The sequence below is a fragment of the Callorhinus ursinus genome, unplaced genomic scaffold (genome assembly GCF_003265705.2).
Source record: "Callorhinus ursinus isolate GAN/ISIS: 27379988/994484 unplaced genomic scaffold, GSC_fseal_2.0 scaffold1, whole genome shotgun sequence".
NCBI lineage: Eukaryota > Metazoa > Chordata > Mammalia > Carnivora > Otariidae > Callorhinus > Callorhinus ursinus.
This window is the reverse complement of record NW_027397063.1, coordinates 43,510,771-43,523,106: the sequence shown is the minus strand read 5'-3', so window position 1 is coordinate 43,523,106 and position 12,336 is coordinate 43,510,771. Positions and strand designations below refer to the sequence as shown.

Genomic DNA, 12,336 nt, shown 5'->3' with positions numbered 1-12,336 from the left:
CTCAGTACACTAGAGTACACGAGGGTTTACAAATTAGCCTCGATTGTGGTTTTCAAATGCTTTTTTAGAGCTGGGGTCATTTTCCCTTTTTTTCCCCTGAATGGATTACCGTGAAAAATCTTTGAAATATAGCGTGGGTAGAATTCTAGCTAACAAAAGCAGGGTTTCCCCCTCTCCTGCCCTCTTCAGTAGCTCCTTGGGAGAATCCTAGGAACATGGTAGGAAAACCACCCTCAAATTCTAAGCACTTACATTACTGTTGATGAGAGAGGAAGCCCTAGACTAGTGAACTTCCCCAAGGTCAGAAATTAGCAGCAGACCTAACAAAGCCAGGTCTTCTGATGACCAGTCAGGGATTTTTCTGTTTCACCGACAGCCAGTTGGCAAACCATTTGACTTCTGAAATTTTTGCACAATGTTTGGAATAAATCTTTGGGAACTTTAAAGGCTTTACTGATGTTTCTGAATGTTTTTATTAACTTCAAATGTGCAATAAATGCAAATACATTTTAATTTTAATGCCATCCAATTGTCTTTTTAAAAAAGCTGTACTCATGGTGATAAAGAATGTGACTTATCTGAATCTGGGGTGCATAATGGGCATGGCTATTGTATCTGAGGTATAGTTTAAAACTAAACAAACAAGCCTACACCAGAGGTAACAGAGTCATCAGTCATGGCCTCCAGTTTGAATAAAAACAGTCTGAGTTTGCTCATGAGGATGGCACTCTGCAGCAAGCTGATCTGGGATTAGCTCACGTCCACCATACTCGATTCTGTAGTACACAATGCGTGTTGCTAAGGTGATTCGACAGAAGGAAACAGAGCACTGATTGATGAGCCTAGTAACTCTTAAGTGACTACAATATACACATGCACAGAATAAAAGTCTCCCTGTCACAGCTGCTGTTTCCTTCACAAAATGTGACCCAAAGTAAATTCATTATTTTTTTTTTTTAAAAGTAAAGCCCCTGTATGCTCTTGCAAACACTCTCCTTATCATGAGCTGTGCTGTTCATTTAATTGGACTTGGAGGGTCCCACGGTTTCTAGCATAAAATGCCATTTTCAAGAATGTGTAACTTGTCTATTTGAATTCTCCCTGGCCCAGAGCCTGGAATGCAAATTCTGTTTCTGAGAATCACTTTGTTTTCAACAACATTCAAAAGAGAAGGGGGTAGGGGGTGCTGCCAGTATGTGGGGTGTGAGTTTGTTTTTATAATCATAGAAATCCCCTGTATTCCAAAATAGCTTACAAATTTTTATCAAAGTAGATTAACTGGATTTTTTTTTGCAGATTGCTGTATGGTATTGTCTTTAAGTGTATTCTGAAAATTGTCACAAATGATTTAAAGGAAACAACCTGGATTTTCTCAACTTTCTGGTAGACTAGCTTGATATTTGAGAATTTTAACACAGTGAGAAAGAAACCTGGCAATGACAAAGCAATACACATAAACTTCAGGGTGCTATGACTTAATCTTTACCTACTATCTTACATTTTTGTTGTATACTTATATTTATGACATCATGGACTAATTTAAAAAATTGTTTTTGTTGTTCTCTTTACAAAAAATGACCCTAGCAGCGCACCATCCTTCTCTTAATAACATCAAAATGAAATAAAAGAAAGAAAAAAAAATGGGACATTGGTAAATAAAGGGTGTAGATTATTTGGGGTATTTAATGGAAGGCATGACTGGCAAACACTTGGAATTCGGTGCGATTCATGAAATGATTGAGAAGGGTGGATGGTTTCTGGAAAGTGCCTTCCAAGCTGAAAGGTAATCAACTGAAACATGTAATATGCTTTTACAAGGTTCTTCTGGAGAACAAAGGTTTCTTTTGATAGTACAAGAATTTTTTGAATCCATGTCATGAGCCCATAGGAGCTTTGAAATATATATAAATACTTACGGGACAGTTCCACTTAGTTGCATAGGCTATTAGAAGAGAAATGGGAAAAATCCATGGTTGTTTGCTGTAGTAGCCCTCTGGGCTTCTTTCTTCCTATTTATTTTAATAATTTCTAGGTGCTGCCACATTATCAGAAAGCAGAGAGGAAAAACTGCAAAGTGAGACCTTCTTCCCTAATTAAAAAAGACTGGAATTCTGAAACTTTTGAGACCTATTTTTCTCCCTGTAATTTCTAATATATTATGATGTAACAGGAGGTGGAATTTTTTTATTTGAATATTAGAAGATAGAATGTTTAATTAGAACTTCTCAAGTCATTAATTTGCACAGCTATTTGCACAGTAACACTAACTATATGTTATCATTAGGCAAAGTAACTTTGCCATAATGACTACAGTAATTTCTCCAAGTTTCTTCTACTGAGTTCTCTTCTTCCAACCCTACTCTACTTTTCCCCTTGATGTATTCCGCATATGCATTCAGGGTGTGGTGAACTTTTTTAATTGGGGGAAGTTTTCTGAACACTTTGAAGAACTAAATCAACATTATTAAAGGCCAGGATATATATGTGTGTGTGTGTGCGTGTGAGTGTGTGTATAATACTATATACACACATATATTGACACACACACACCATACACATAAAAAGCTTAGATTTCTAAGTTATAAGATGGTTTGGATTTGCCTATATTTATTGTTTAACATTTCAAAATATTAATTTTATATGGTTCAGTCTAATATATATGTGTGCATGACATGCATGATTATATGTATGTATCACGTATCTATGTATATATCACAGAATATTTGTACATGTCAGTGAAAGTTAAAGATCACATGCCAGTTTTCACTTAGTAGCACCTCATATCACAGGAAATGTTACCCAACAAAACAACAGAGAATATTCTTTTAGTTCCTCGCTGCAAAACTCCTATTTGAATTTCAGGGTTTTTGTTTTCCTCACTGACAGCATGCATGAGCAGAAAGAAGATCGTTAGAAGTCCTCTTATAGAGATGCCTGCTGTGGAGACATTACAGAGCATTCACTCTTCTTTCTAAAGAACATTTTCTAGTACCAGCCATCAATCCCACTTAGCAGTTACACTGCAGACTACTTACTGAACACCTTGACTATTGTAGGTGCCTCAAACACGTTGTCCTCAGTTACTAGCATGCACACAAATCTCTTTTCATCACTGATCCTTGCATTACTGATAGACAAAGTGTAGTTTTCTGAGAGGCTCAATCTGTCTTTGTATTCTGGTACATCGTCGTACTGCACACTTTTCTTTGTAGAGGACCTGAAGGCAATAAATACTGGGGAGCCATCGGGCTTTTCCTAAAAATTAAAATAACAATACATTTTAAAAACAAGTATATTCAGATGTTTCAGGATTACATCCAGAATAACAAAATTTCTTGGCCATACCATATTCTTCCACCGATATTTATAGTTCTGTACAAAAAAAAATGATTTTGGATATGAGCCTCACATAAATCTTTGGTTACAGAAAATTACTCTTCGTAAGAGGAGAGTCTCTAAGTTCTTTCACAGGTATCAGTTTAAGTATGTGAAAATGGAAAGACAGCTATTGGAATCTGAACTTCTCTTGCATCCAAAGGTCAGAATTAGTGACTCTTCTGAAACCAACAAGGGCTGGCATTGTATCTAATTTAAAAGAAAAAAAGTAGATGAAAACAAACACACAAATGCACAAAATGATATTCAGCTAACCATCACAGCAAGCAAACATGTGGGCTGCAAATACTCATTTAGAAATCCTGGGCAGTTATCTTTCGCATACTCATTACTTTAACCCACATACTTTAAACGTCCACACCTTTTAGTTTCAGCCAAAACTGACGGAGCTGACCTTTACTCATAATATAATTTAATGAGTCTTCATGGAGGAACCGTATTTGCCCTTGTGAAACAATCATGTCCATTAAGCAACAGAATCAGATTAATCACTAAAATGCATAGTTTTGCTATCTGAGTCATAAAACTTAGCTCAAAGAGCTTTCATATAAAAACTTATTATCAAAATAAAATATAATCTGGCATGGGCAATTATGCCAAGAGCCCGAGACATATAATTCATCTCTTCCTTTGCTCCCACAAAAATTCTCTTAGCTAATAAGCAATTTAATCTAAGATAGGAGCCAATCCCTCCTCTACTTACCTCACAAGGCCTTTGAGAAAATAAAATATGACAAAACATTTTAAAGTGCCTGGCAAATTCCAAGATACTATGGGGAGTTACATTTTAAAAATTATTAATATTTATTACTGTTATGGACTAAATGTGTCACCCCCAAATTCATATGTCGAAGCCCGAACCCCCAGTATGCTGATATTTGGAGGTGGAGCCTTTGAGAGGTAATTAGGTTTAGATGAGGTACTGGAATAGTGCCCTAATGACAGGATTAGTACCCCTATAAGAAGAGGAAGAGAGGTCTCTTTCTCCATGAAAATACAGGTCATATGAGCACATAGCAAAATGGCAGCAAATCAAGAGAAGGACCCTCACAAAGAGCCACATTTGCCAGCACTTTGATCTTGGGCTTCCCAGCCTCCAGAACTGTGATATATAAATAGATGTTGTTGAAGTCCCCTAGTCTATGGTATTTTGTCATTGCACCACAAGCCAAGACAATTACTAAGCTAATTTTAGAGTCTGAAAGTTTTAGTTGGTTGAATATCTGAATACATCAATAATATTCTCCTTAATTTTTTAAATTTTGCCACGAGTTTACAGTGCAAGTCCTTGCTGTAAATCATTCCTTCACTGAGAGAAATATGTTAAACCAGTCCCTTATATTTCTGTATTCATACACTTATGCAATAAATAATAGTTATTAACCATATGTCAGGTACTTTCCTTGGGTTTTCCACATAGTAATGGATTTAATACTCCTAATGACCTTGTAAGTTAGAGTTGTAATATTAGATTCATTTACAGATTATACAGTAGAGACGGAAGTCGGTTAAATAAATTGTCCAAGGGCCCAGCTAGTGTATCTCAGCAGAGCAAAAGCTGAAGCCCTGCATCCTGGCTGCATGATGACTTCACTGTAACACTCCTGATAGCTGCTAGATGCACCTTCTGTACCAGCACTGAGGCAGATGCTGGAGAAGAGGTGGGGGTGAAGGAGGGCGTGTGAGGAGCACTGGGTGTTGAATGCAACTAATGAATCATTGAACACTACATCAAAAACTAATGATGTACTGTATGTTGGCTAACTGAACATTAAAAAGAAAAAAAAAAAGAGGTGGGAGTGAAGTGTAGAGAGGCTCACAGGGAACCACGATCTCCGTTCACAGGCAGATGACCATGCAGGAAGGGAGAAGCCAATCCATCCTTCTTCTGTGTCTGCCCCCTTTCACTCTTCCCAAACCTACCATTTGTCTTTCAGCTTTCAGTAAATCAGAGTTTGTAGAGTCTGCCTGCAAACCGACACTGGTTTTAGAGCACATGGTACTTCAAACACATCTCATCCGGTTATTGCCAAAGCTTTTTGCTCTAATTAAGAATTTGAAAACTGCCATTATTGTTTCCACTACCACTGTACCAGTTCAGTTTGGGTGAAAATTATTCCCTGAATTATCATCAGGATTGTCTATGATCACGGATTTTCACCGTCTGTGTTCCACTTATTTTGGCAGTTAATTTCGACTCAACAGGTGAAGCATGGGGTAGTCTTGCTTAAAGTTTGAGGGGTATAAATAGACCTTATCCTCACAGGCCTTAACTTCCTATTTCCACTTTTATAGTAAACCAGAAATAGTTCAAAATCCCCAACGTGAGCCAGGTATCAGGAGGAGAGTACAGGCAAGTGCTCACCCCCTTCCTCTGCTGTCACATGACCCCCCCAACCACTCCCCCCACATGCGCATGGGCTTAGAGCCCCACTTCCAGAACAAGGACCACGTGCCACTTGGTCAATATTCTGCTATGAATTACTTCATGTAACCCTCACACCACTGAGGGAAGACTATTCTTACACCCCTTTTTTAGAGATGAGAAAATGGAGATTCATTCACTTGTCCAGAATCTCACATCAAGTATATGGTAGAACATGTTGGTCTGACTCAACCCACATTTTGAAAGATTGTGTTCTACCCGCTTCCTGGGTACAACCTTAAGACCATTTCCCAAAGTGTGTTCTGCATGTTTGTTTTTGCAGATATTTGAGAGAAAAAATTGGGTGGTTAAAAAAACCTAAGAAATGATTCAAGCATGGACAATTCAGAATGCATCTTAGTGAGAAGTTCTGAGAAGTACTGTGATAAAGAAAGTTTTCAAAAATTATTTGACCATCAGATTTTTTTTTCCTATTAAAATACCTTTTAACATTTCAAGGAACTTGATAAAAACTGCCATCATATTCAAGGAAGCATATGTCTACTTTAAGCTCCCAAACTACCATGAGTCTCATGTGATTCAAAATTAGGAAACTATACCACACAGACACCTTTTGTTGGTTTCTGTAATTAAATTGAAACATTTTATCAGTCGATGTTACCTAGCCATTCCACATAATCTACCAGGGTATCTACTCTCCATATCCAGACCCATCTCTGCCTCGATACCTGAGAAAGTATTGATTTGCTATCTGCAAGAAAGGAGTAAAATGAACAATTTTAAATGTAAAAAGGGCCTGCCCCATCAACATAGTTCTAAGACAACACCAGAAACAAGATTCTAATGCTGATGACTAATTCCCAATGAATATTTGGGTACTCTTGCAACTGGTGTATTTTGCCTTTGCGATGGCCACACCAAACAGGACATGAGTATGTGGAGAAAAGCTGCCAACTTCCACTAAGCTCTGTTCTACATGCCACTGATTTTACTCTGGAACTCTGCCTTTTCCTCTGCCTCTAACACTTAAGGTTAAATCTTTCAGACTAATATGATCTAAGAATTACATGTTTATTGGCTTTATTTTAAAATAGCACTTCTTATGTAAGACTTAGGAATTACTCTTTTAAGATATCCAACACATAATTCTACCTTCCTACATTTGTACCCATAGTTGAATATTGCCATTATGTTAATTTGAAATTCACATTTGCTCACAGAAGGAATATAATCCCCCCCAAGAAACCACAAACAAACAAACAAACAAAACAACTAAAGGTAATTAGCTAAATCCAAAGTAGGTTACGCTTACATATTTCCATTTGCCAAACATGAGATTCTGAGGTACCTCGAGTAGGCAAGGCATGATAATGGTATCTCCATATGCTGAGTTTACAGTATACCATCCAAGGCCTTTAGAAAAAAGAAAAAAAGAGAGAGAGATGTTAAGTATTTTCTTGAAGTAACTAAGCAAATAACTTTAGTTCAGGCTGTGTGCCTTAATGAAGATTATCTATTATAATTTTATCTTAAATGACTACATAAGTATGAAACTAGAACTTATTTCCTATTTAAATATCAACAACTCTTATTTAGCTACTAAGCCTTTGAATGTCACACATTTCAAATTTACAGACCCTCAATTTTACCAGGGAAGAGACAAGTATGTGCTGCAAAGGAACATAGTGGAATGTGAAAGTGTATTTTTCTCCTAAGTATATATGTCATAGAAAAAAAATGCACACTGCATTTCATAGATATGTGGGACTACACAAGATTAACATGTTTAAAATTCTCAAAACTAGCTTTAAATATATTTTTCATTTGAAAATATTGTCAAACTTATCTTCTGGAAAAATTTTTAAAACTACTAAAAACTAAATTAATACATATAAGACCACAACCAAATTTTACTTATAATTAGGAAAATGGCTTATTTCATACTAGCAATAGTTAATATATCAGTTCTAATTTTAATTACGCATAAAGTATTAACAAGATAGGAATCTGAAGTATAAAAATTCTTTGTAAAGTGTTTACCGAGTGGTTATCCTGAATTTTGGGTATATGATCTAACTTAAACCATAATTTGCTACTAAGTTACAAAAAAACTTCCTGGTCATAATTAATTCTTTCCTGAGAAAAAAATGTAGATGACAAAAAAATTAAAATGTCAAAACCCCACAACTTTTGCATATGTATGCAACATACTATTTAAATCTGTATATATTCATGAGGTTTAAAAAACTCAGGCATTTAACTTGACAAGAATACTTAGGAAACATCTCAGATTTTTTTACCTTATTTTGTTCACACTGGTTTTTAAGATTAAATATGTTTACAATTAAATATCTATTAAGATATGTCATCATTGGATATAGTGTGAACAGGCTAACTTAATTTGAAACTGTAGAGGGGGAAAAAAGATATTTTGTCCACCAGGTGGTGCTGAAGTGCAAAGCTAAGGCCATTTGAAACAAATACCATTTTATGACTTTCTGAGGAAACAAGACAGTGGACACTATCTTTCACTGTTACCCATCAATCACAATTCATAGGAAGATTTCATATAGGGATAAAAATCATTAACCTTGGTAAAGAACGGTAATAAAATTCCTATTTTAAAATTCTGTCAACAGAGGAAGGTACTTCCTTTTAAAGCAATTTTGCCCCAGGGAACAAAATCATTACAAGAAACACAAACTTCAAGTAAATATGCCACAGAACAACTAGTTTCCAGCATTTTTAATATTGTTAAAATAAAAATACAAAGTATAAGTCATGATAATGTGTTTTTCACTTGCTATTGGAGACAAGTAGTTTTCCAAAACTGTTTATCATATGTTCAGTATTATAATAAAAATTACCTCAATAGCTTTTAAATTGTTTAGTGTTTCCCATACTATAACTTTAATTCCTTTTAACTTCAAACCGTTGCAGAGCATAGGACTATAAATGAAGACATGGTCTCTTCAGCCTTGTTAAAATATGCAAACTAATGAGAATTAAGAAATTACTTTATTTCTCAGCATAGTACTTGTTTCCTATAATACTTTGTACACTAAATGTGGAAATTTTATCATGTATTTTAAGATCTGTTCATTCACTACACCAGCGCAGGTACGCCAAACCAAGAAAACAATTTTGTGATTTAATGTTTTGTTTTTTCACCAGTATGTAGCAAGTCACTTGACTATGTTAACCACTCTATCTCCAGGAGCAATGCCTGGCATGGAACAGGCACCGTATTGGATTTCTCACTTGAATGTTCTGAAGTCTTTTCCATTTTGGTTATTAAATTAACATCTTTGAAAATCAGGGAGGAGTTGGTACCATTGGAACTTTGGGAATTCCTATTCCTACCACATACTCTAATAAAGGCTGTCCTAGATTGCCTTTGATATGCAGAGAATGTGGATTTATGCTTGCACGGCACTCGTTTTCGAAGAGAAACTAACACAAAGCAAACATTCTTGTAAAAATTCATGGGTGAAACTACAGAAGAGAATATTTCTCCCTACCGAACTTTATAATTAATTTCAGGAGAAATTAAGGATTATTCTGTGCTTTGTGATTTGCGAACGATAATGTGAAATGCCTTTTTTTCTTACTGTGGTGACCACAAAGCAAAGGGTTGTTTTGAAAAGTATTTGAGAATTTTTGAGTTGGGTCTTTTAATGACAGCTTGACGTCCCAAATTAGCCAGGACAGGACTCTTTAGAGCATAAGAAACCTAAGGGAAATAAAACAAGCATGAGGGCAGTAGATAAAAGGCCAAGGGTTACAGACGGAAGTACTGGTCTCTAGTCTTAGGGCACACAGGATGATAATCAGTTAGACTGCGTTAGGAGTCACAGATTTCAGAACTAATTTTCAAGTTTGCTGTGAGTCATCAACTTTCCTCTATTCTACGAGTATACCAACTCCCAGGTTCATCTGAGAAAGACTAAAGGCTTGAATCTGTGGTAGAGCTAATATCCCTAACCCCGGAGAGATAAAGTGGCTCCAAAACCACTGTGATTTGGTGATGAATTAGCATCCTGATTTCTACAGATGTCTCAATCTTTGAGATGAAGTGCCAGTGAGACCCAAAGTACCTGTCAACACAAATGGTTCTGTTTATACTTTTCACAGAAGCAAAAGATTTTATCTGTCATTTGCCAAGTCTGAATTGAATTTAACTCACTAAAATTCCCCTGCAATTTTCTCCCTGCAATATTAGTTGGTTAAATTATTCATGGTTTTGTAGCCTAGAGATTATTGGACACTACTGCAAATAGAGAATGCCTATGATGTCCTTCCTCAAAGAAGCTAAATATAAAATATAGAAGGAATGAGTATGCGCGCAAGTGTGTGCATTTCTGTGTGGTATGTGTTATATCTTTGTGTATATGTATATGTCATAAGATATTTTAAACTAGGCTAAAAACCTTCTGTATTAAATATGTTCAATAAATGTAAGGTATTGTTATGAATTATTAACATGACTGTTGCTATCAAAATGTCCTGACATAAAATAAATGCAAAAACGTGTTACACTCAAGAAGCAGTATGTAATTATTTAAGAAGTTTTTTATAAAGAATTATTAACTAAAGATAAAGAACAATAGAACTAAAAAGGTTACATAGGAGAATTCAATAAAAAACAAAATGGGAAAAGCACAGCATAAGAAAAATCTCTTAGCCCAATAATTCTGACATATAGAATCTCAGACAAGCGATCATAAATACAATATAGCTATGGTTATGCAATTTTTGTACAGCAAATAATTTAAGGAGGCACTGAAACAGATTCTGGTGTAATTTTGAAATTAGGTGAACGCAGTTTATTTCTAACTGAACTAATAAAAATGTAATAATTGTGCCCATATTGGTGAGATATACTTGTTCTGTATAAACTAATTCTTAAGGACTATCAAGTTCAGGGTAATCATTCTCTTTGCATTGCTGATATATAGACATTTGAGTGGGGTTATCCTAAAATTCACAACCTGTCACTACATTTCAAGCAGAACAGTAAATAATATAGAAAAGAGGAGGGGAATTAAAGAGTCTGTTTTCACATGCTGCAGTTTAGCGTGGTTAATTATTTTTTATTGCACGGATACTTCAATAGTATCATCATCCTTAAAAGCATTGTTTTGAGCTCTGTAGCTCTGTTAGGTGCCATAGAAGGGTTATTCACAATCACAACTGGCACAGAACTTAGGACATAAGAACTAAATTACAGTTCTACAGAAATTTTAGAGAAATTCATTTGTGCAGATGAATTGGTGGGGAGGAAGCAAGTAGAATTGAGAAAGCTATCCTTAGAAATTACTTCCATATTTATTTGACTGATTTTGATAGGTAAACGTGCTAGTGTCCCTATGTGCTTTACTAATGAATTAAGACATATATAACTCTAATTAAACATATAAATATTTTGTAACATCAGTTTATAGCAGTGTTTCTCAACTTCATCACTAATGACATTTTGGGCTGAATAAATCTTTACCGTGGGGGGCTGTCCCATGAATTGTAGGATGTTTAACAAACAGCATCCTCACCTTTGCCCACTGGGTGATACTAGTAGCACCGCCATCCCCCGGCTATGGCAACAAGAAATTTCTAGACAGGACAAATGTCCCCTGGAAGGCAAAATTGCCCACCGAACGCCCATCTACTTGAAAACCGCTAGTTTAGATCTTCAACTATTGGCTTTCTGTAGTCAATAAAATTGGTTTCCTTTAGAGAGATCGTTGTTGTAAAGTAGAATCTTAGTATAGGACTAAATAATCACTGAATATGAATAGAGGGATGGAGGAAGAAGTGACACATAATAACCCTTAGCTATTATCAACTTTGTTTTCCTCACAGAAACATCTTACATTATATCCAACTATGATAAGGAGATTGATTTCGGACTCTGGGGATTTGAGATCCAATCTCTTCACAGAGATTACAAAAAAATATTCTATTTAGCAAATCTAATTCATGTATCACAATCAAGCACAAATTGTACATACCAATGTATGGTATGTACACTATACATATTACATGTATTTTATTTGATATGATAAAATATCTATTGCTAGAGGGTAAAATAGATACCTTTAAAGTGTCTTTCAAACCTGTGATTTTATGACTCAATGGGGCAAATTTACTTCATAATTCCTCCTATTCTTTATGGCATTAAATAAGAATTTAAGATTTTTGTCAAGGTCATGTGATATATAACAAGTAAGAAGTGAGACAGAGGGAGATTGAAGGATTCAGGGTTTGTAATTCCCAAGTAATTTAGAATGGATGGCAGACAGGCAAAGACATCTGATGGAATATGTTATTTTGGAGAAATAGAGAAAAGGGTTTTCCTACTCTCTTCTTCAATTTCCCTTCAACAAATGGGTACTTGGGGACCAAGCTGGGTTTTTGCTGAATTTGCAATAGGAAGATGTTTACTCAAAATTTGCTTTCTGGGTGGTCTTTCACCAGTATCACATGCTATGATGTAGGTATAACTATGTAATGCCTACAGGTAAGAAAAATGGCGAGGGCACCTGGATGGCTCAGTT

General features: G+C 35.6%; 1 protein-coding gene across 2 annotated transcripts in view; it reads right to left on the bottom strand.

Moving 5' to 3' along the window:
- Positions 1-12,336, bottom strand: part of ALCAM (activated leukocyte cell adhesion molecule) — a 201,796-nt gene that overhangs the window by 47,997 nt on the left and 141,463 nt on the right. For both annotated transcript variants that reach the window (XM_073892835.1, XM_073892840.1), the window contains exons 2-3: positions 7,095-7,195; positions 3,036-3,255 (exon numbers count right to left, since the gene is read on the bottom strand). In XM_073892835.1, coding sequence (XP_073748936.1) covers positions 3,036-3,255; positions 7,095-7,195 — 321 coding nt within the window. The remainder of the gene's footprint in view (positions 1-3,035; positions 3,256-7,094; positions 7,196-12,336) is intronic.